Source organism: Plodia interpunctella, chromosome 10 (assembly GCF_027563975.2).
Source record: "Plodia interpunctella isolate USDA-ARS_2022_Savannah chromosome 10, ilPloInte3.2, whole genome shotgun sequence".
NCBI classification, from domain to species: domain Eukaryota; kingdom Metazoa; phylum Arthropoda; class Insecta; order Lepidoptera; family Pyralidae; genus Plodia; species Plodia interpunctella.
The window spans coordinates 8876028-8901100 of NC_071303.1; the positions used below are offsets into that span (position 1 = coordinate 8876028).

Genomic DNA, 25073 nt, shown 5'->3' on the forward strand with positions numbered 1-25073 from the left:
GTGGTCATAAATACATCGATTTTGTAACCTAGTGCATCGATTGCCAAAGGAAAATATGCTTTTTGTTTTGTACATTATGTTAGAGAACTTAACATATGGGTGGTAGTTTACTATTGATAATAATAATATTGCTTCGTGGACGAAACTTCGAATATTTTTCATCACTTTCAGGTAAAAATAGTGACTTCAGCTCTGGATCCAGAAATCAACGAAAAGTTCTACGTTCTACCCGGTATCGGCAATTTCGGAGACCGGTACTTCGGTACGGAACCCAATGACGATGAATGAGAGAGGGCGATTGGTTATGGTATGAGCTAGTCTATGGATTGGGCCGTTTGTATGAAGTTTTATTTATTAAAAAACTATTGCACAATATTTTAAAAAATTGGTACAAATGATGGAATTTAGGGCCATATGATATTCTGTACCAGACAATCATTAGATAATACCAAAAATTGAAAATTAAATATATTTTACAACCATTTAATCAACTATGAAGTAAAGATGAAACTGCTTTAACGGCCCATTGTATACTAAGGAATCCTTGCCTCTAGATTTTTATTTGTTTGAAAATTTTTGAGCAAAATTTTTTCGAGAATAAAACGCAATTTTATAGATGAATTTATATTATCATGAGCTTCTATAATAATTTCCTATGCTGGCAACACATTTTAAACACGGCATTAATTAATTTGTTAATTTATATTATATAAAAAAGTATTATTTACCTTGACATTATATTCTACCTATGTTATTTATGTCTTAAGAAATGATTTTATTTTTTGGTCATTCACTTTTGGCAACATCTAAAAAATGGCGCAAGGATCCTAGAATTAAAAAAATATAGACTATTGGAATGAATAGGAGTGTCTGTTTTAGCCAGTACTAAGACGAAACATGTAGTTAATTAAGTATAACTACTTATTTAAATTGTGTATATTATGTTGTGTATATTTGCTGTGGCAAGTTGTCTGTGGCAATCTTGGATAGTTATCAAGCCTTCTGTGTTTTTTATATACATTAGGTTTTTCTTATTTATGGTTGTGTTTTATTTTAGTTATATACTGCTAATGAAGTGATAGCATAATATTTGTACTTTTTCACAAGTATTTTTATAAATATCTTGTCTAGTCTATGTTTATAATATGGTGGATATTTTTCTTTTTTTTTTGCTAATATATGACACATTTATTTACAAGAAGGCTTGATAACGACATAACGGCGCCTCTTATAGAGTTTAAGATTCTAGTCTCCACTAATATTAACTAAAATAATAAAAATTGACTGATCGCTAACTACTACGACCAAAATCTAGTTTAAAAAATCAATGTAAAATAATCTTTAATGCCGTAAAAATAGGGTTGTGTCAGTTGTTGCGTTTTCAACCGTTTTTTATCGTTAAAACAATATTTATCTTTTATCTTATGAACTAAGAATTTTACACAGCACCAAATTTATTTTTTATTCGGCAACAATAAAAAAAAATATTTTTTATTTTTCGATTCAAAATGGCACAGTACTTACGTCACAAAAATTATCACCGAGCCAAAGAATGACGTTCCTAAGTGGATAACACTAAATATGTAGTATTTATTCTGACTTGCCCAGCACTGGGCAAAATTAATATGACGCACGGATCGCCACAACAACTTGTCTATCTTATATAATGTAGTGTAAACGCGCAGTGTACTTGACACATACTATTGTTGATGCAGTTATACTGTGTAAATGTCATTTTAACAATACAAGGTGACTTTTATATTTTATACATTATTTTGCATACTTGCTCAGTTTATGATACTGTACAACTTTTCGTATGGGAGCAAGCCCGAAATCGCGAAATAAAATCAGCTGATCTTGATTTTGTAAGGAATAGCTGATTTTTTTTCGCGATTTATAAGTAGTTCCCTGAGAGTAAAAGTTGTTCAGTATCATGGACTGAGCATGTAGACAAAATATAGCCAGTGTGTGTAAAAGTTATCCTATACACCTGTGTAAAATTTTTAGTGAAAAACATTTGGACGCAAGATATATGTAAAAAAAAAATTACATATTGCTTGCGACCAAATGCTTTCTATATTGAGAGTTTGTTTACTATATTATTATGTTGTATATATAGTACATTATAATGCATTTGATATTATCCAAAAATTGATTGCCTCCAATATTCTAAATGATTTCAAAATGATCTGACAAACATTATGACATTTATGACACATTTTTATATACAATATTTTAAATTTAATAGAATCTATCGAATATATTTAATTGTCTAATTCACATAAACGAAATATTTTATTTATATATTTCTGATTGAGTAATTATGACTATAATACGTAGATTTGGTATCCCATTTTTTAAATGTAATATCAGGTCACTGGGAAAAAGTGTGTTATTATATTGACGAAAGTTACAACTTAACACCGATGTTTGCTAATGTAGTTTTATCCAATGTTATTACCCATAATAACATAAATGCATGGTGCTTACAAAACACAGTTTATATTCCAAACATTTAATATTTATGCGAAACCAAAAATAACTGAGTTCTAACGCCATTCCTATTAGTACTGCCACAAAAGTTATAGAAAATTAAAATAGTTCCAATATAAAAATTAATATGTGACATGCAACGAGAAAAGGCACGTTATGGAGGGAGACGTTCCGCTTGCTCATTTTTATTATAGACTAGCTTTTGCCCGCGGTGTCGCCCGCGTTTACTTCTTGCGTCCGTTTATAAGTTGTTATTTATTTAGTTTTACTGTGAAAGTTCATCAAATTCCGAATACTACAAATATTCAAAAAAAAGGTTTTGGCTTGTCACATAAAGACCCACCATAATAATTTATATTTAGTATATATATGTATATATGTAGCCCACTTACAGTTTTATTATTAGATAAGAAGAAGAAGCGTGAAGAGGTAACAAACTAACAAACTTACCTTCACATTTATAATATTAGTCAGGACTGGAGCTTCGTTCCCGTGGGAATTGTGAGATAAAATATAGCATAAAGCTATATTGGATAATGTACCTTTCTACTGGTGAAATAATTTTTGAAATCGGTTCGGTAGTTCCGGAGATTACCTGCCTCAAACATAAACAAACTCACAAACGCTTACCTCTTTATAATAATAGTATAGATTGATGTAATTTATACAACGATTAAGTTTATGTATTAGATACAAGTCTTGTATTAACATTATATTCATTTATCTCCGCATCCAAGTTCGTATAAGGTTACGTACAAGTTTTTTTTTGTATAATCTTACTTTTTTTTGTTCAGTATTAGTTATAAGTAGTTGTTAATGTTAAAGTAAGTACATATTGTACTTACTTTAACTTTACAATTTGTGATCTTTTTATTTACTTCCAGGCATTTTATTTTATTGAACATCAGTCGGTTGAAAAATTCAAAAAAAAAATGATATTATTTAGATTTTACCTTGTTCTGTATTCGTGTAGTTTCTTAGTTAAATATATACAACAACATAAAATACTTAAAAATGCAATACTACGATTGTGCACAGCCCAATATCATATTGTTAATTGAAGTTGACAAATGCTATGTAATTTGTAGTTTGCTATAATTAAGATTCCAGTCGCTATTACTTGCTAGCGTGTATTTGAAAACTTTGTTACAAAGACAAGTAAAACGGGCCAGCGTAGCCAAATGAGACAAAACATTCCCATACAATTTCCCGGTCATCATACCAAGCGGCAAGATTGGTTTGGTGTTGTAAAATCGGGCTCACGATGACCTCGTCTTTATTGGCTCATACAAAACATAACGATTAGTTTCCTATTAGTGTAGTACCATTTCTCAGTACAGTGTACAGTCTTGTCAAGGAAGTGAAAAAAAAGGCATTTTAAACTAATTTTTTTTGCCATTGCAAAAACAAATATTGAAGTTGGTAAACACCAAGTGTTACAAGCTAACAAGAGACAGGGCCATCATTTATTTTCATAACATTTTTGATAGATTGTACAGTAAGGACACTCCTCCCCCATTAGAAACTATTCTTACCCCTCCCCGCTCTGGCTCAGTCGGATTTCAATTGAAAATTGTATGTGTAACTCACGCGCATTGGGTGTTGCGTTTCGCGTACGCTACGTAGAAAAAAAAACGAATGTCCTGCATGTTTTAGCTTAATTTTATATACTTTTCTTCGACTGAACACGTGTATATTTATTTACATATGTAAGACTAAGTGCATTTCTTATGCGAAAACAAATTGCACAATTTTGTAGATTTGATATTTTTTTATAGATTCTAATTTCGAATAAGTAAATGTGATGTTAGTAGCGAAAATCAATGAGTGGTTGTTAAAAATATATGTTAATTTTAAGTTCAAAATTAGTTGAAAATGACTTTTACAACGGCTCGACGCTTATATTGTGAACAGTAAGTTCGTATGTTTTACTTAATCTAGCTTATTATTAGGTAAAATTTGTTTAGTAAAAGAAAACGAAAATAATATTATCATGCGGATATTAAGTTAAATTGAAATTAATCATGCTGTAAGTATTTATTGTAATTTACGAAACAGTTAAGTTTTAATTTAATTCAGAAATTAAACTATTTCATGCGGTAAAAATAGCACTGTAATATAATTGTAATATTTTGTATATTAATTATTTTTACCAAATGGTAAAAATAATTAATTTACAAAATATATAAAAAATACCATCACAAAACATACCCGGCTCAAAGGTGCCCATAATGCTTGCGTTTTAACGTCATCCTAACTCACCAGTATAGTGCTTCGCCTGCGAACGTAAGTTTTTTGAACGAATGCGGTATACACAAGTGTGCATTACGACTGTTTGAACGCGGCGTTTCATTAGTGTCCCACATTTTTTTAAAATAAAGAATCATCTTTTTTTTAATTAAACATACTTACCAATACTTTACTTATTTATAAAATAGGATAATTAAATTGATTAATGTGTACGGTACAATTTAATAAACACTAATGATAGCCCGCGGCGGCGTTCAAAAGGCTCGTGAAATTCACCCACATACTTAATATGTACATGATACGTATAAAAAAATAAGCTTTTACCATGGAAAAAAGATTTTGCTTCAGTATTGTATAAGTGCTGTAGGTTATATAATGTAATTTAAAATAGTAGGCGAAGCACGAACATTTTTACTATCGTAAATGGTAACCGTGTTTGCTTCGAATAAACCTGACGGATTACTCTTCAGAAAAGGCGTCTGAAAACCAACCTTAATTTTACTGAAATAAGATTCATTTTCAAGTGATACAATTCCACGAGGAAAGACTAAGAGCAGATGTCCCTCTCTTATTAGCTCCTCTTCTAATGGAGAAAGAGAGAAGTGCTATGTTCAGTGATCCGTCAGGATATATAACATTCTTGTTCGTGAACGTTTAGCATAACGATTAAAAAAAATCGTGTTTGGTGTAATAAGCCCACGTAAAATACTGTGTATCTATTTTCACATTATTGCCCCAAGAATGTTTTTATTGTGTTTAAAGATATTTTCCGTATAACGTTTGTTAAAATATGACCAACCAGTATAACGCATAAGTTTTGTATAAAATTTAAAATTAAGTAAACGTATAACCTAAAATTAAGTCGTATGTCGCTGTGAATATGAAGAAACTGCAAAAAACGTCTGAACGTATAGGAATAAATTATTGAGATATCTCCTTATGCATTTTTAATAAAATTCCTAATACCTGCGATGGTCCAGTGGTTAAGACCCTCCGCCTGTGATCGAAAGGTCCCAAGTTCGAATCCTACATGAGAGTTTATATACCAGTGACTCATGTATAGTAATTTTCATATACCACCGTTTTATACCAGCGAAGGAAAAATCTAGTAATTTTAGAGCTAAATGAAACGATGAAATATTTATTTATTCTTTATTACGTCTCTTCAGCCGGCGTCATACAGATTGAAGTCAGATCTGATCGCAGGTGTAGATGTACCGCTGCAAGGCGACGTCCAGCTGCTCCAAGCGGGAACACTGATCGTTGTTGACTTGATTCTTTCTGGAATGTTGCGGGATGCAAGGAAATTATATAATAATCAGATCGACCTTGGTTTTGGATGTACATATGTCACAAAATATAATATTGTTAAATAAGTGTATCACATAACACAAGTCTCGAATTTACTTTGGAGCTAATTCAATCTGTGTGATTTGTCCATATGGTTTATCCCTTTCTGATCTATGGGGAGTAGAAATTTGAAAAAAAAAAAATATATGTTTGAAGAACGTTTCAATCCAGCCGTGCCGTGAAAGCGTGACAGACAGACACTTTTGCATTTAGTAAGGATTTTATGCTGATACCTACTTGTAATGGTCCTCGCACTCTTCCATAGACACATCGCTGCCAGCCAGTCGTGCACCGAACCCGCTACAATACGACGAGTAACGTTCCTGAAACAATAATTTTCTTAATACTTTTTGACCGTTGCGGTCGAGGCTGTCATTGCAATCTTTCAAATTTTAACAAAAGTCTTAGTTTTATACTATCTGACTTTAAAATAAGTAATCTGTGGGCAAAGTGCGGGTTTGCATTTCACATCGATTCGAAGTGAGAGACAGCGAACCAATCACATTGCAGTGTAGTTATGAATGATTGACGGATCTTAATGACGGCGCGGCCGCAGCGGTCAAAACGCTCTAAGAATCACCATTATCACGCCTCTTTCTCACAGGAGTATGCACAAACTAATTTATTTACTATTTACACAAGACACGACCCTGATAAAAAGCTCAACTTCTCTATAAAGAAGAGAAAAAATATAAGCGCTAGTGGTAAAGCTGTTAAGAAGCTCGTAATCGAAATATATCAGATGCGAATCCTACTCTTGTCACATGAAGAAACAGGGCACACTCGTTACAGAAGCAATAAAAGTATAGTGTGTTTGGGAAACACCCTATATTTTTTGAGTGCCACTCTCATTTGAGCGTTTCTCTGTTCCTTCATGTGGCAAGAGTAGGATTCGCACCCTAAACCTAATCAAGGAAAACTCTTAGAACCCCTAGAGGAACTCCTAGATTTTCATGTATTCCTTAATGATAATTACCTGTAAGTGTTTGTGCACGAGCTGGTGGTTGGCCAGAGCGGCGGCGAGACGCAGCGCGCGCGCGCTCGCGTCCGCGCGCGCGGCGAGCGCGATCACGCGCGCGCGCGCGGGCGGGCGCACGCCGCGCGCGCGCAGCTGCAGGTGCACGCCGCCGGGGGGAGCTGAGCCCTGATTCATCCATTCTAATTATAACAATACTGACTATTCTCCAACATGTGTTTTACTTCTTTTAGAATGCGCTAACACTGAAATTGTTTCTCTATTATATGTTTTTTTTAACGACAAATGTGAAATGCTTCGATTTCTCCAAAGCACAATGTAATCTTCTGACGTATAATTAAATTTATAAGTAAAACACCGGAAGCAAATGGTGGTTTAAAACTGTACATGTGTCAGATTGGTATACAAGCTCATGTAGCACGAGTAGGATTCAAGGGACCTGGGACCTTTCGATCATAGGCGGAACTTGACCACCGCCGTGTGTAACCGTAGATTAATAATGATGTATAAAAATAAGTAGTGCTTACCTGATCTATGATGCATTTCATCATGAGCGTGAGGTTCTTGATATCATAATGGTCGAAATTATTAGTTAGAAACACTCCACCCAACATATTATATCTAGAATAAGAAAAAAAATGAAAGACAACTCAAAGTAGGTAGTGTATTTTTATAAGACCCACATTTTTATAAGATTGGTCAATTGACGTCTTTGTAAAAAAGGCTGCGGTGAAGTTTGTTGCGGTTCTTCACCTGCGCTTTGAAAGCATGCGGTAGACTCTGTTTTAAGTAAATTTTAGACGTCAGTAAGTGATATACATCATCCTAAAGCCGGATCCGCAGCGCCGTGCTTTCGTGTTAGCAAACACAAAAACATGTTTCACTAACCGATTAGGGGCGAGGTCTAACAGTTATATTTTTAAAAAATAACAAAAACATATTTTCAGAGCGAATGGATAACATCCCCCGCGTTCACAGGCGGGGAGGGGAAGTGACTCATTTTGTGTTAGCGCTCACTAAAGAAAGACGTAGGGCACAGCGCAATATGGAGTAAACAGACATAACAACAATAGGCGCAGCGGACGGCCGGGTTTCTTAACTTGTTTTTGTAATATATTTTGTTAGGACATTGGCGCTGCGGATCCGGCTTAAGTTGAAGGATTTTGATTTTGAAACTGGCATATAGTTGCGGCCTAGAATGGTCACGTCCGGGGATATCATACGAGGCGGCTAAGGGAGAAATAGCCTTGACAGCTGATTGGCAACAGTAGCATTCCCAAAGTGGGTTGAGGTTAGGCAGGCAGTTGTAAAATTGCAGCCGAATCTTCAAAATTTTAATTTCAAGGATTAATTGTTGTTGTATCACACAAAACCCACGCGTAGAGAGAGAGTTATTAATCAACTCACTTTATTATTGAGTGCGTTATATATAACACTGTCGTTATGATTTTCAAAATCGATTTGACTTATTCAGTAATTATACGTTTACAATGATTTACAAAAAATATATGTTTACACCTTTTACGTAATTTTGTCAATAGTAGCATTTCGGAACAGCCACTGCTGAGAAAAAACGCCGAATAAAAGAGGTTCAAACATAAACTACTTTTTCGGGTTCCGCAGCCAAATGGCAAAGACGGAACCCTTATAGTTCCGTCATGTCCATTTGTCCGTATGTCACAGTCATTTTGTTTCAAATTTCTAGCCCCAGAGACCACAGAAAGTTTGTATGACGGAACTGCGGGCACTGTAAATATATTCAACTTACATATTAGCCATAAACATGTGATGTCCCGGCGGCACGCACACTTTATAATAACGGTCCAAGTTATAATTCTTCAGAAAATACAAACAGCTCGTCACATCCCACATGTACATATTCACCATCTCGTTTTCCCAGTATTGCCACCCTCCATAATTTCTACCAAAACGGTAATATGGCATTAGTAGAAGCTGACATCGATAGTTAAGCCTGTCTTTGTATTCGGCGGTGAGTTTGAGTAATTTAGAGAATAATTTCATTTCTTTCGCGATGTCTGCGTGGAATATAGTGCTGTACCCTTCTCTGCTTGGCCAGAGTAGGAAGCATTCTGCGCTCAGTCGCTGTGAAACTTCTAGGCATTTTTTAATCTGTGTGGCGGCTTGGGCGTAAACTGTCGCGTCGCTGCTTGTTAGCGCGCCTAGTGAATATCTGAAAAATGTAGTTTTAAAATATACTTTATATTCACTAAATATTGATAAGAGTGAAATTTTCATTTTCACAATAAATTAATTGTAACTACTCAGTTCTTGCGCGGCCCGATCAGACTGCGATCCTATTGAAAATCCGTGAAGTAATTGTGTTTGTCGCGAACAGACAGACGTACAGACAGACGCGGCAGAGGACCTTTTATAATATGAATATGTAAAGATAAGGATATTGACAAGAGTAAAACTTTAAGTAACACGCTTATTTCGATAAATGATTTTGAGAGCGTCAATGATAAGAGTTTATAAAAATATTTACTGAATAAAAATATTGAAGGGTGCTCCCAGACAACAAACATGATTTCTCTGACGTTTTTCTAGGTTATCCTACATATTTTTTAGTATATCAAACCCAACAATTTCTATACCTCGGATTCGAATGTAAGTTCGGTGCCAGCCATAACAGCTTCATGTGAAATTTCTGCGATAACTCCTGTATATATTCCACCATCTCGTCCCACTGGGCCCGGGTCTCGTCCCAGCTGTCTCCCGGCGGGACCAGATCGGAATCGTAAGCGGTCCAGTACTTGACGCCAAGTTTGCTGCATAGATCGAAGAGGGCTTTGAGGCAGTGCTTGTAGTTGTCTATGGTGCACGTGCCGTCGTCCCATTGGCGGTGCGACGATCTGAAGGAGTGATCGTAATCTAACAAAATTAATAAGAGCGATTTTATTTTTATTTTTAAAATTCCAAAGCTATAACTTATACGCAATTCATTGACAAATGATATAATCAAACATCATGAAATTCTTTGTCCAATATTGTCACGTAGAGGTATTCCAACTGATATATATCCGGCTCGAAGGACCATGTTTACAAATGGGGGAAAATAGTGGAACTGAATTATATAATAGGCTAGTGAATAAAAGGTCCGGAGATGTTGAAATTTACGTGCATTCTCACCAAGATGGAGGCACAGAGAGAGAACAAACAATAGACAAAGTAATAAAATTAAAATATTGCATTTTCCAAAAAATATTATAGCTATAATAATATTGTCATTTTAATAATTATTGAGCTAAAAATTCCACGAGTGGAATATTACCCTATATTGCTAGGATTAACTTGCAAATATTCGTGCAAACTCCACTGTACGCAAGGCCTCCTAGAAATATATACCTACCATGACAATTTCGTTATACATCAGTTTGAAGATACTAACCATAGTTTCGAAACTCTGTGAGAGATACGCTAAACTTGAGCCAGTCTTCCATATTCCGATTTGCAACTCGCTCGGTGCCATTATAGTAACGGTAATAATTGGTATCGCCTGGTCCGGCCATGTTGTTGTACTCTAGCTTATCTATTCCTGGGAAAAGCCGGAAGTTAGGTTACCTACACATACATGTAATCACCATTATCACATGTCCACTGCAGGACAGCCTCTCCCAAAGACGTCCACAAGGACCGATCGAAAGCACCTTGCAACCAGCACAGATGGGTTTACGCCCAGTCACTACCCAAACAGGCGCAAACCCATCTTCCGAGTTGGGTTTGCGAAGGCTTTTTGGGAAGAAACTTGGCGTAAACCCGTCAATGATGCAGCGTCTTCCTGCTATTCATCCTACCCTTATCCCACTTTATATGAGGTCGGCACAGCATGTCAGCCCTCGTCCATTTCTACCTGTCTGTTAATCGATATATTACATTCCTCTTAGATATATCCTGTCAAACGAACTCCCATCTCTTCTTCGACCTTCCTCAACTTTTTCCACTCAATTTTATATCCTACCAGTACTTGCCATCGTCTTCGCCCGCGTCAATTTTACACGGAAACAGTTATTTTTCCGGGATGAAGGGTACCCTATGTATTTATTCGTACTTCAAACTACATGTAAACAAAATTTTAAGAATATTGGTCGAGCAGATAATGCACAAAGAGATAACAAATAAATTAACAAACTTACTTTCTCATTTACCTATAATATAAGTTAGCATTAGCATAGGATTATAATTATTACAGCAAAATGTCGAAATGAAAACTAACCTTGAAAATAGTCCACGTCAGGCCTCTCAGGGCGCTTCTGCCGTTTGGCGCCAGGTTGGCTGTACGACGACATAGTAGCCGCAGTTTCGAAGTGTCAAGCAACAAATATCGCCATTTATCTGTTAACTTTCAGTTATAACTATTATAGTTAAAACTGCAAGATTTCCAAATTAAAGTATGCTTTTTTTTTTGGTAAAATATGCTTTTTCAGTTTTTAGACAGATTTTTTCTTCATCAAACGTCATAAGAATATTAAACTAACACTTATCAAACTTTAATTAAGCTCCGAAATAATATATATAATATGATTCAAGATATTTTCAGTAAATATACTAATCGGAATGTTGTTTTATTTTAGAAAAACTTCTTTTAATGTGGAATTTAAAAAAAATTAAGAAAAAAGAAATTTGTTACTTTGCTAAAAACAGAACTTGCACAAAAGAAGAGTTATGCTAAAAACTAGCAGCAGTGCTTAAAAATGGTTTAAAATAAATCGACAAGATTATGCTAAACCGTACACTAGCGCCACCACGGAATAATAAACTTTATTTTTCCATGAGCGCCACCATCACATCATATTTTTATAAATAAATTATATTTAATAACCACAATTAAAAAGTACCACAGGATTATGCTACACTAGATAATTTTATTATAAAATAATATTGTTTTCTATTGGATATAGGCCATTAGTAAATACTAATAAGAAATAAATAAATAAATATTGGGACAAATCACACAGATTGAGATAGCCCCAAAGTTCGAGACTTGTGTTATGGGATACTAACTTAACGACAACATAATTTTCCATCATTACCCGACCGGGGATCGAACCCGGGACTTTTCGGTTCAGAGACAAGCACTTTACCACTGCGCCACCGAGTATATCAGTGGCCACCAAAATCCTTGTCGTAAATGACTATATATTGTATAATTGAAAACAACAAAAATATGTAATAAAATCCTTATTTACTGTAGCATAATCTCCTGAGGCATTATTTTTAGTTTTCGCTATTAACATAAGTATAAAACTTACTTTGGGATTAGCTCAATCTATGTGAAATATATATTTAAAAAAATACAAAAACTATCCTCTTAATCAATTAAGGGACTTTACTTGCCTTGATGTTCACAATCCCGTTCCTAGTCTGGAAGTGTGCATGTTCTGAAGGGAACAGACAGACAGACCGACCGACCACAGTTATATAACATCGCGTGAATAGACCCAGCCGAGCGGAATCAGGTCGCTCATTGTCTAAACTGGAATGCGTACTGCTGGTTAATTAATGGAGGCATATTATATATCCAGTTAGAAATGTCTAACATACTATTGAAAGGACAAAACATAAAGCCCGCCTAAAATGTGAAAAAAGTCTAATTGATACTGACCTTTACATTTAAAAAATTGGGCATACTATTTTTTATGTATCCAATGTAATCATTATTAAATACTAACTGTACAGTTAAGGATGAAATACGTTGTAATATAAAAAGATTTTGTAATATAATATAATGATAATCAAGGACGAATAAAAAAAAAATTACATCAACGTATATAAGTACATACATTCAGTATATTTTGTGGTTTTTTTGTAATTCATCAATTCATCAACAAAAATAATAATAATAATATTTCTATTGTATATTTATAATCTGAATTATCGCAATTTCCTTTCGACATTTTTAGCGAAATGCTAGTAGTCTGTAGCTTTGAAAAATGTAACATTATTTAAAATTTTACATAAACTGAATGTGAAGGTCTAATTTCTAAACAAAATATGAACTTTGGAATATCTTGTAAAATACAAATAAAACTCACAAATAAATATTATCCTTAACAATTTATTAAAACTATAAAAACATCCACACTAATCTTAATAACACAGCGAACAATACCACAAGAACCGGTATCGGTACCGATTTCTTGTTTATGGTTTCGATTTCGATGCCGGAAACTTCTCCTTTCTTCAAAGGCGCTGAGATTCCCGCCATTTTCGGTTTGTCTATGGGCTCTCCCATCATAGAGAATTTCGTCGCGCTGGTAATTTTGACTGTGACAATTTTGCCCATGTATTTTTCTTCTTTCGGTATTAATACCTAGCGAAAAATGAAGTTCCATTAGTATGAAGCATTGTATTTATTTAGATTCTTTAAAATTGTTTGATGCATTACATAAACCTAAACATAAAATTATTTTTTTTTAGTATTTCGATTTTGGATATAATAAAAACAATTGTTAGTAGGACATTATTTAAGTACAGTTTGTCAAAAAAGTTAAGAAATTAAATGAGAGCGCTGTCTTCTGTTGGCTGGCAATACTGGGTGTTTATCAACCAATCATGTGTAACCTTTGGTATTGCAGTGGGAAAAAAATGTAATTTCGTCAAAAATTCGATTTCTTCACTTTCACGACAGACTGTATGTACTGTCAACAGCACATCAAGTTACCCTGCATGAAACTCTATGGCGCGGAAATAGCGGCGAGTTTGCAATTAATTTGGGTAACTTGATGTGCTGTTGACTGTGTACTTACTTTGACAGTTTGAGAATTAAAATAAAGTCGGGTTTTGTTCACTGTTTCAGTTTGAGAAATAATATCAGTCGTGAACAGAGAGTGAATTTCATAAGTAACTCAACATTATTGTTACCTGTTCGTAAAACTCGTTGTGTGCGACGAAATAATTCTTGTCGTGGGATATATCCGTGACCAATACCTCCTGGACCTCGCCCACTTTGTGCCCATAAGGTTCGTAAGACCTGAACAGTTCCGATAGTATTTTCGTTCGTTTCTTTACTTCTTGACCTGGTACCTGTCAATGATGTATGTAGTACGTCAGTTATATACAGCTAGATGCAGTATACGATAATCCATTGAATTGAATAAAAGTAATATCAAAAACCCGTATTCTTCAAGGACCAACTGGCATGAAATGAAAATTGTGTTTCACATCAATATATATATTATAATCAGCACTCGGATCACAATCATAACCTGTTTTGATATACCTTTTGACTATGTACATTATGTACTTTTATATATTATTTGAAAAAAACATTGTAAGAAACAATAATGGTAAGCCTTTCTGGCATGATAGGGACCAACACTGTTCAAATGAGTTTCTTTCGGCATTTCTTCTGCTGAGAAGAATGCCGAAACGACCACTGCTGAGTGGTCGTTCCGAAATGCCAGTAGCTTGTGAGAAATAACTATAAATATAAAAATTGACGAGAAAAAGTGCCTGTGAAAAGGTCTGATTTCTGAATAAATGATTTGATTTTTATAGATAAACATCCAAGACCCGGGCCAATCAGAAAAAGATCATTTTCCATCATGACCCGACCGGGGATCGAACCCGGTGTTAAATTGAAGCAGAGTGTAGTGTGGGTGGCGAGAGGCAAACACGGAGTAGTTTGTATAAGCATTTATTTGTTAAAATAAAGCTACACAAATCCGAAGAAATTATAATAAACACTAATTAATATAAAAGGTCGGATAGCACGTCCGGCCATGACAGATTCGAAGGAAGAAGAGAAAGGTGAACCGGATACGTCAAAATACAAATGTTGTCATACGTTTTAAATGTTTAAGGGATACCATATACTAAATGGGGTTACCATATAAAGCTTAACACCCGGGACCTCTCGGTTCAGAGGCAAGCACTTTACCACTGCGCCACCGAGGTCGTCAATAATCTATTTAAGCGATGGACTGTACATATGTATGCAGGTATGATAAATGCTATGCTAAACAAAGTTCTAGACAAACATACACCTATTGTAGCCAACTGAGACCGGGTACACTTAGATCTAGCCGGGTTTAGCCGTAACATATATATGTCTTAGATTTAAAAACCACTCACCCTTGGCATCTTGGCAGCAGGCGTCCCTGGCCTCGGGAAGAATTGGTTGATGAAGAGCGACGGGAAGCGGTACTTGTCACACAGCTCCAGGGTTCGCTTGAAATCCTCGTCGGTCTCCGTGGGGAACCCGCAGATTATGTCTGTGGCTATCGTGATGCCCGGTACGCTGGTGGCGTTATGATCCTTACATCCATACTTCCATACCAATATTATAAATGCGAAAGTCTGTCTATCTGTCCGTTCCGCTTTCACGGCTTAACTGCTGGACCAATTTTGATGAGATTTGGTATGCATGTACTTAAAGACCCATGTTCAAACATAGGCTACTTTTTTTTCAAAAATCAATCCCCAAATGGGAGGTGAAAGTTTGTATGAACATTGTCTGTTCCGCTTTCGCAGATAAATTCACGTGGGCGAAGTCGCCGGCAAAAGCTAGTATTATATAAAGTGGTGGATCAGTCTGTATGAAAGCGATAAACTCAAACACTACCAGACAGATTTTTGTACGGTTTTCACCAATATATAGGAATCACTATTCCTGAGAAAGGTATAATTGTATAATTTATTATGGTTTTAACAGCTGATCAATTTTCATGAAATTCGGTGTGCATATAGTTAAAGAGATCCGAGACGTGGTTACGCCATAGAGTGAGAAGACACCATATTCTCCCGTGTGAGTGCGCGACTAAAGGGAAACTTATCCTTGGCAGTTGACAGTAAAAAAATGGCATACCCAAGGAGGGTTGACTACAAGTAGACAGCCAGTTGTAGCATTACAGCCGAATCTTCAAAATTTTAAATTTTATTTTTAACACTTCTTCATACCTAATGTGTCATTACTAAATATAATAAATAAATAGTTAAGACAAATCACACAGATTGAGCTAGCCCCAAAGTAAGTTCGAGACTTGTGTTATAGGATACTAATTCAACGATACTATATTTTATAACAAATACATATATAGATAAACATTCAAGACCCGGACCAATCAGAAAAAGATCATTTTACATCATGACCCGACCGGGGATCGAACCCGGGACCTCTCGGTTCAGAGATAAGCACTTTACCACTGCGCCACCGAGATCGCCACTGACACTGGCAATAGGTTTTATTAGTGTAAATTGTAATAATAATGACTGATTTATACTTATTTATAATCCTATACCTAGAAAACGAAAGTTTGTGAGGTTGTATGTGTGTTTGTACTGTGTGTCTACTGGACCAATTGTTATGAAATTTGGTACACGGGTATAATATAACCTGGAATAACATGGGTACTATTTATCCCGAAATTCCCACGGGAGTGAAGCCCCCGCGCGCAACTAGTCATTTATAAATTTGAATTTATATGCGTCTAGTTGACTGAAATAGAAGAATTTCATTTGTTTTATAAGTTTTTACACTGACGTCTTCGCGGCATCACAAGCCTAAATATAGCCAAGTGCAAGCAATGACAAGAGAAAGAGAGAGATAGTTAGACAACTCACTGTTCCCGCAGATAGTCGACGACTCTCTCGAAGTCCGCTACAGTGTATTCCCTCTTCATGTCCGCCAACACTTGGTCGCTGCCAGATTGCACGGGCACGTGGAGGAACCTGCCGACAAAATTACATTTAGACAATATTTTTTAACCAACAATCTCAACTTCCTCATCTCCTACATGAAATCATTTCTCAATCCACAGCTTTTGTAGGCCAACATTCAGAGCCTATTATAATAAAACTAACTGCCTGTTCCGGCTTCGCTCGGTTAAAAACATAATAAATTATATATACCTAAACCTTCCTCAGAAATCACACTATCTATTGGTAAAAACCGCATGAAATTCCGTGATATAATTTTTGACTTTGTTTTATAATATATAAGTTTGACGACCTCGGTGACACAGTGCTTGCCTATTAGATTATAGAAAGTGATATTTTTATGATAGGTCCTGGTCTTGGATGTTTATCTATTTATATATTTATTATAAAAAATAGTATCGTTGAGCTAGTATCCCATAACACAAGTCTCGAACTTACTTTGGGGCTAGCTCAATCCGTGCGATTTGTCCTTATATATTTATTTATTTATTAAGGGTGATAATGACAAATTAATTAATTTTGAAACGTTTGAAGGCTCACTTGTAAACCCTAGGGTGTTTCATGATGCGGGCCACGCTAGGCAGATGCTCCAGGATGTAGGGCGGGTTGGTCATGCCCAGGCGCAGGCGCGCGGCCGGCGGCAGCTCCCGCGCCAGCGCCGACAGCAGCTCCGGCAGAGACGTGCCTATGTCTCGACCGTATGTGCCTAAAAAAAATTTTTTTATATGCTTTTTTGTCGATCCTTCAGTTGCGCGATGCGATTATGCCAGCCTCATTAGGAGAGTAACTTATAACTCCTTCGTGAATAGTGCAATAAAGAGTTTATCTACCTGTGTCCTCACTAGTCAACCAGATTTCCACAACACCCTCCTTGAACGACTGCCTCGCTCGTTCCACAATCTCTTCCGGGGGATAACTTCCCAACTCACCCCGGGCATGCTTCGTTTTACAATATGTACATTGGTTCAAGCATCCCGTGTTAATTGATATGATTTCTACGAGAGGGTTCTTGCGAACTTTCGGCATGAGGAGAGAGGCGCCGCCCGCTTTGCGACCGTCATCTGTCTTCTTTTGACCAAAGAGACGCACCGTATGGCCTGAAAGAAAGTTTAAGAATTGGATTGGTATATTTTTAATACCCGTTGAATGATGAGTTTTGAAATAAAAACTGGTGTACATTAAATTATATTTCTGAAGCCAGCCATATTGTCCAGCAATGAAAAATGAATCATTTATAAACTTGCTGTATACAATAATATAAAAAACAAATTGTCAACATACAAACTGCTATTTTAAGTAAAAAGTTTTGCTACCCTACTTCAGTAGGTAGTTTTTCTTATAGAACTGCATGCTAGGCCCATAACCGCCTTTCCATATAAGCAGGTACAAAAAAAAAAATCTTTCTTCTTGTAGAGGTTTTGACCACTATGTGGCCGTGCTGATCGCACTCTCATTGGCCTTGTAAAATCCCCTTTTTTTATTAATAGACAGACTTGTACAAGTTTCATTGCTGCCTGATACATATCAGTTTGTAACTGATATGTATCAGGCAGCAATGAAACTTGTAGTCATTTCACTTTATAAAGTCACTTCACTGATATTACCTGATAAATAAATTAAAAACTAAATATAAATATGTTTCTCAGTAAAATAATAATATACGAAAGCTATTCACCTTTGAGTGTCTCCTCAACAATCTCGACAATCCTATCAATCTGTTGCACGCCCACCACGCTGAGCCCCTGCAAATACCCGCTGCGGGGGGCACCCTGAGGCACACAGCCCGCCACCACCACATGGATACCGTGGCTGCGACCGAGCTCTATCTCATTTCTGAAATAACACAACTTATAAACACAAAATGAACAATAAATAACATCAAGTATGTCTAATAACTATGTATATGTCTAATGTCCTTATCGATAAGGTAGGCCAGTGCCCAAACAGTGGGGTCATTTGTATGGTTGTCTATTTAATAGCAAAACCGGTAAGCTATCTATGTAGTGTAATAGTTATTATTTATTAATTTATGTTTATTGCACATCTTTAGGTGGTAGTGTAGGTTAAAACTTAACACCAAGCCTTATCTACCAATTCACTTTGGGATATGGATTTTAAACTTTACTAACTTAAAATGGTCCTCCGAAGGACTCTTTACGGTGCACGAGTTGAGTAACCACAGCTGAGCGGCAAATTTGTCCTCAGTGAGACGGTATCCATGAGCTGCTAAGAGCCCCGCCATGTACTCCGAGTCTGAGTTGTTGTGTGCGCAGCCCCATGTTTTTACATAAATTGTTTGAGTGCCTGGCAGTAAAAAAAAAATATTTAAAGTAACGTAAATTTTTTAATATCCCATATTCGACCGGTCTTTAGGTGGTTTGATTTAACATCACAAAAGTAGTATAGCTGTGGAAAAACTTGTAATTAAAAAGTAATTAAGTACCGCCAATGGATTATAACCTCAATTTACTTAATTACATCTTTGGCTACCGAGTTACTAATTATGTAGGATTTTAGGTTAAAACAAGGGAGTTTGATCTTTTGAACCATACAAAGTCCTCATAAAATAAAAGGACAAAATATAAGATAAAAAGAACAAAACAAACAGTTTGAGGTTAGATACCTGGCACAACACTTTCAAGAATAATCTTTTCAACGGGCTCCGAGGATTTCTGTGTATCTCGTTTCTTAGATCGGACGCTCACATTTTTCCGGCTTGCATATCTCTCCTTTGGAGTTATATCTTGCGAAGATATTAAATCTTCAATATCATCTATAATTTCTGTACACACTCCTGACATTTTCGATTTGTTTGACAAGACAACTAGGTATAGTGGTGTTGGTTATTGACACTGACAGTGATAGATAAAATTTTCATTGATATTGATTGCCAGCTATTAATTTGAATCATTCAAAGTATAGGGGTAAATCATCAAAAATAAAAAAACTTACAATGTGGATTTAGTAAGTCGTTGTACGGAGTACGTACCTACTAATTCCATGATTCTATCAAATTAATTAAAATGGTGAGGTAATTTAATAATATCCTATAATAATAGTACTACCTAAGTATATTATTTCCAGGGTGAGGTAGAAATCTTAACTTAAAAATACGCAATCGTAGTTACTTTGTGCCTGGTTAACATTATATGCATCCAAACTAACAAACTTTTATTTTTTTCTTTCTTTCATGCGTTATATTACTATTTGAGGATATTAGAGCTATAGTTATATAGGCATATATAGTTATATAGGTATATATCTAGACTTTTTAGACAAATAGTGAATAATGGTTTCTTTTTCAAAAGTTTTCCAGGTGAAGTCAAAACTTCGAAACCAGTTTATTTATCAATGGTATGCCACCCCAATGTAGGTTGGTTACACAACAACAGTACGCTACAAGCAAAATATAACTTAAAATCTTATTCATAAGGTTTAAATTAATTTAAATGTGATAATTAACATCTTTTGACTATTTACGTTAACAATAGAGGTGCGTACAGCTGTCGTCGTCCTAATCGCTTATCAATTAAAGTAAATTTTGTTTTTTTTTATGTGTGTATGTATGTATAAGAGTCTTTGTCTGAAAAACGCTGCATATAAAAACTTACGGCGTGTTTGAAAAGTGTAAAAAACAAAGCTACCTAGGTACCTAACAATATTAAGATTTTATATTTTTCGCTCTTGATCCAGAGATCCACACTTGGGCATCCCAAGAACTGTGGTGTGTGTAAAATATCATACGTTAGATTACATACGTTTTTAAACCTAATGATAAATATCAAGATGATTCCTGTGGCAATCAAATGAACATCTAGAGATGGGTTCAGAGCCGCACATTTTTGAACTAAGCGGTCCCTGGGTTCCGACGATTAATGGCGGCGAAAGGAACTGAGTAAACGATGTGAGAGATTTTTGGACAAATCGGAAATAAATTGGGCGTAAACCGTACGTAATTTTCATGAACATAATGAATATAAATAAAAATAATATCCGCTTTTTAGATTTCTCTGCGTTCTTATTAACGGTCAATTAATTTTCAATGCATCGCAACGCACAAGGGAGTGGCAATGCAATGCAAGCGCGACAGCCATCCGGTGGGGCAGCGAAACTTTTTGATCCAAAGCAAGTACATTGTATATTGCTATCTCTTTTATCGGTAACCCAACCTCTCCTTCTTGCTCGAGGATAGATAATATACGATGACTACCTTACGATAAACTCATGTATGCACTAGCAATACATGAGAAAAAGAGATCGCACTACAGATGAAAGAGATAGCAATAGGTGTACATTGCAATCAAAAAGTTCTTGGGACTACTGGCTTATTGTATTATCTATAGCACAAGATGCACAAGGCAAGCCGATACGCCGCGCCAGTGGCGCGAGATTCCCCGCGCGATGCAGCTGCTTGTCTGATTGTGTAAATATTATTATTCTGTGAACATCGTGCAGTGAAAAAGTTTGTAGTTTATTTTTTGGAACGCCTTTTGAGTTTTTGGTGAGTATAATTTATTTTATCAATATTTTTCCTTTACTTTATCTGGGATGTTTATTTATTTTCGTTAACAAAATTTCAAATAAGGTATACTTAGGCATGGGGGGTAGGTTTAAGTCACGTTTAAGTTGATCAAGTTACAAAAACATTGGGCATAAATTATTTAATCCTTACATAAATTAAATTAACCCTTTTTGTGGCGACCATTAAAATATTATTTTAAGTTAATAAACTACCGAATTACCTACCTCTACTTACTTAAGTTTATAAAAATGACATTGTGGTTTTGAAGCTTTTATAATAGGTACCTATGTCTTGCCATAGTACATAATATATAAGGTAATAATAAGTAAGGTAAGTAAGTAGGTACCTAATTATTTGTTATGATTATGTCATATACAATGTACATACAAACTAATGTTTTTAATATTATGCTGTCATTATTAAAATCATCGATCTCATATTTAAGATCTTAATTATATTTATCAATCAATGCAATAACATTGGGACAAAGTAGAAAAATAATGGCTTTAAGATCCTAGTAGGTTAGGTATCTAAACCGAATCTCATACCTTCCAAACATTAGTTACTTGATGCCAAACGAAATGTATATATATCTCTAATATAATCTCTAATCTACCTACTACATATTGTATTTAAAGTAGTTAAAATTACTTACAATGATGCCAACCCAAGGTCGTCACGGTTCCCTAAACATTTCTAAGGTTCGTTGGCTTTTGGCTTTAGATCAAGACCCCAAAATGGTAATATAAAGAAGGAAACTCTACAAAAGATATGAAAAGATGTTATATTATGTAGGTATCAACATCGGAATTGCTTAGTAACATACATTAATTCATCACCTTAATATTCATTTATCACACACATTTACAGTTAAAATGGAATATAATCGTAAATATGTTTAAAACATACGTAGTTCACGCGCCAGTTCAGTAGTCATTGAATTGAGACAGTGAAAATAGGTAAGTGTAATAAACTGGAAAAAGAGTTACTATCACTAAAGTACAAAACAAAGTCGCTTCCAACAGTCTGTAGTATGCTTAGATCTTTAAAGCTAAACTTTCAAACTTTGTGAACTAGTGATTCAAGAGAAAGGTTTAGCGGTACCTATAATTTATTATCCGAGCGAATTGGCCCCTAGTTATTATTTATTTATTTAGGTAAATACAACGGTACACAATATGTAACCTTTTAAAGTATTTAGTAAGAAAAAATAGGCACCAGCTTCAAAGTACAATATTATTATTTTTATACTTAGTGTAGTGCGTTTCAAATGTGCTTTAGCCCGTCTATCTTTTTGTTGGAAATGGATGGGACCCGCGCGACGCGTCGCTCGCGTGCCCAAGCGACCACCTGTTGCAACCGCCGGGTTAAAAAAAATGTCTCGTTTTTTATAATATTTTAAAACTAGCTGTCCACTGCTTTGGCCGCGTGAAGTTTTCCGCATTTTAGAAAGGTAGGTATGAGCAAGTTTTTCTGGCATTGTGAAAAAATCATTCATACTCAGGTAGGTAGGTACTTGACTCGCATCATATAAAATTGTCTTACAAATAGGTATTCGAGACATGATTAAAAGTTTTAATTGGATTTTTGTATGCTTTCTTTATACAGTGGTTATTAAAGCCGAATTTGCAATAAATGTTAGTGTAACGTTAACTGTTTTATTCGTTTTTATCTGTGGTTAGGCCTTAGTTATTATTCGATCGGCAATTATTTCGAATATTGAGAAATTAGCACACTAGTGCGAATTCGCACATCTTTATCGCCCGAGTCAAATGTTATCGAGATGTTAATAGAATTGTTTTGGCCAAATTATCGTCAGGGTTATTGAGCAAAATACGTTTTATCGCCTAATTAAATAATGCAATTAAAATTATTACCGTACCTACTTAAGCACACAGTGCGCCTAGCGTATACTTTTGCTTGGCTAAAAACTAATGCCAGCTCCACACTGTCGTCGAACAGTCTGACAAACTATGGCGGATTCGGTATACATTGCTCGTGTTTCATTGCGGTAGATAAAAGCACTCATATAACAACTACGCAATGTTCACGCATTCGCGTCGGCGTGTGTCTGAGTTTAGCGACAGTGTGGAGCTGGCATAAGGCTGAAAAGAGCAAGGAAATGTCCTTTTGCCTAAAAACTTTCGAACATCGGAATGCTTCTTTTTCCATTCTCGCTGCGACGCCTTCAGCCCGCGTACATCAGTATATCTGCAGAAAAAAAAAACAGTTAAAATTTGGAGATTTGGCTGTGGATTATCGACCTATCTGCCACATGCCTAGCATTAGACTCATTCTGAAATTACACATATATTCCATGAAAAATAACTGCTTTCCTGTACTAACGAAGTTTCTCAACTTAATTATGTATTATTTTCGAGTAACATCGTTTGCGTCCGGTTCCAAACCCGACCAGTAGTACAAATCGGTGTACCAGTAGTACAAATCGGTCGGGTAAGTTTCGAGTGGTGCGCGTTCAGACAGACAGACAAACATGAAGATTCGTATTCTATATCGTTAGAAAAGTCTATTCCAGTAAAACATCGTAACTCGCTTATTGGCTTTCACAAAATCTAATTCCAACTTTCACAATTCTTTAAGAATGTTCACTAAATCCCGAGCATAATTTCATAGAATTTCAAGAAGTGCGCCCTCAGACCACACGCACATGAATTTTTAATGTTGGATACATGTAGAAATTTGAACCTTCTTCAGTTTTATTATATTTATTGATTGAGGGGCCTTTTATTGCTTCTCCTATATGATTCATACATAACCCTATGCCATCTACAAGCAAAAATACTTACATAATAGTATTTTATTTAAAATGCCAGATGCCAGCATTGGATCAAGCGCGAGCATAATAGACAATCGTCAATCATATCACAATAGTCGCTCTCGCCGCAAATAGTTTTCTATGCCCCATTTAGCCGACACTGCGCCCGCGCATTGCACATTAAGATGTTATTATCAGATTTACAACTGATCGTTAAATTAGTATCATTCCGGCACCATTCGTCTCGAAATGGTGGAATACCTATGTCCCGATTTATATGAGAGCAGAATGTTATACAAACACGTACCTACCACATTACTAACGTCCACATGCTGTCTCTTTTCCCCATATCCCTATCGAGAGAACGTTCGGACGCAATGCGTGTATCGCAGTGGTAAAGTTCTTGCCACTGAACCGAGAGGTCCAGGGTTCGATCCCCGGTCGGGTCGTGATGGAAAATGATCTTTTTCTGATTGGCCCGGGTCTTGGATGTTTATCTATATATGTATTTGTTATAAAATATAGTATCGTTGAGTTAGTATCCCATAACACTCTCGAACTTACTTTGGGGCTAGATCAATCTGTGTGATTTGTCCTAATATATTTATTATTTATTTATTTATTCTAAATATATATTATCACGCTTGTTTCCCAAAGGGATAGTGACATAATAGGTCGCTCTACTTTCACTTAACTTAAACTAATAATAAAACAAAGTTGGCGCGAAGGCTGACCCCTGTGGAACTCCGTTATTTTTCCAAATGTATTCATCTCGGAACGTATCTGTTGTCTTTATATTTTCGGTTTTGGTAAATTTTACTTTTTGATTAAATATCTACCTACCATAAGTACTCGTGAGTTATTATAACTTCCTGGCAAACTTTCCTTCATGTGCTTGAATTTTTGATTTTTGAAAGGAAACCGGGAGGTAATCGGACCCTGGGCTCTGACGGTCAACGGCCGAGGAAGAAACTGTGAAATCGCACAGGATGAGAGAGAGAACCGAAAAGATCTAACTGTGTGGATCC

The 25073-nt window shown here is 35.6% G+C and overlaps 4 protein-coding genes across 9 annotated transcripts in view; 2 read left to right on the plus strand and 2 right to left on the minus strand.

Annotated features, from left to right (window-relative positions):
• Positions 1–5679, plus strand: part of l(2)k01209 (lethal (2) k01209) — a 21432-nt gene extending 15753 nt beyond the window's left edge. For all 3 annotated transcript variants that reach the window (XM_053751019.1, XM_053751020.1, XM_053751021.1), the window contains one exon: positions 172–5679. In XM_053751019.1, the coding sequence (XP_053606994.1) occupies positions 172–288 (117 nt within the window). In that variant the 3' untranslated portion in view covers positions 289–5679. The remainder of the gene's footprint in view (positions 1–171) is intronic.
• LOC128673280 (xylose isomerase-like) lies at positions 1156–12580 on the minus strand. Of its 3 annotated transcripts, none has more exons than XM_053751023.2 (9): positions 12425–12580; positions 11304–11422; positions 10479–10625; positions 9685–9961; positions 8838–9260; positions 7597–7690; positions 7070–7237; positions 6331–6416; positions 1156–6024 (listed from the first exon to the last, which is right to left on the minus strand). In XM_053751023.2, exons 2-9 carry the CDS (start codon positions 11374–11376, stop codon positions 5934–5936), a joined length of 1359 nt encoding a protein of 452 aa, XP_053606998.1. In that variant the 5' UTR covers positions 11377–11422; positions 12425–12580; the 3' UTR covers positions 1156–5933. The 3 variants fall into 3 exon arrangements, with proteins under 3 accessions (XP_053606998.1, XP_053607000.1, XP_053606999.1); XM_053751025.2 differs by having other exon boundaries at positions 11304–11457; positions 12425–12569; XM_053751024.2 differs by having other exon boundaries at positions 11304–11429; positions 12425–12534.
• A 545-nt stretch (positions 12581–13125) lies between these two features.
• Positions 13126–19571, minus strand: LOC128673278 (uncharacterized protein). Its single transcript, XM_053751022.2, has 9 exons — positions 19371–19571; positions 18877–19051; positions 18423–18580; positions 17578–17844; positions 17288–17453; positions 16652–16759; positions 15164–15329; positions 13952–14113; positions 13126–13400 (listed from the first exon to the last, which is right to left on the minus strand). The coding sequence occupies exons 1-9, from the start codon at positions 19546–19548 to the stop codon at positions 13155–13157; spliced, it is 1626 nt and encodes a 541-aa protein (XP_053606997.1). The 5' UTR covers positions 19549–19571; the 3' UTR covers positions 13126–13154.
• A 1516-nt stretch (positions 19572–21087) lies between these two features.
• Tre1 (Trapped in endoderm 1) overlaps positions 21088–25073 on the plus strand; it is a 29583-nt gene continuing 25597 nt past the window's right edge. For both annotated transcript variants that reach the window (XM_053751034.2, XM_053751035.2), the window contains exon 1: positions 21088–21248. The gene's annotated coding sequence lies outside the window, so the exon portion shown is untranslated. The remainder of the gene's footprint in view (positions 21249–25073) is intronic.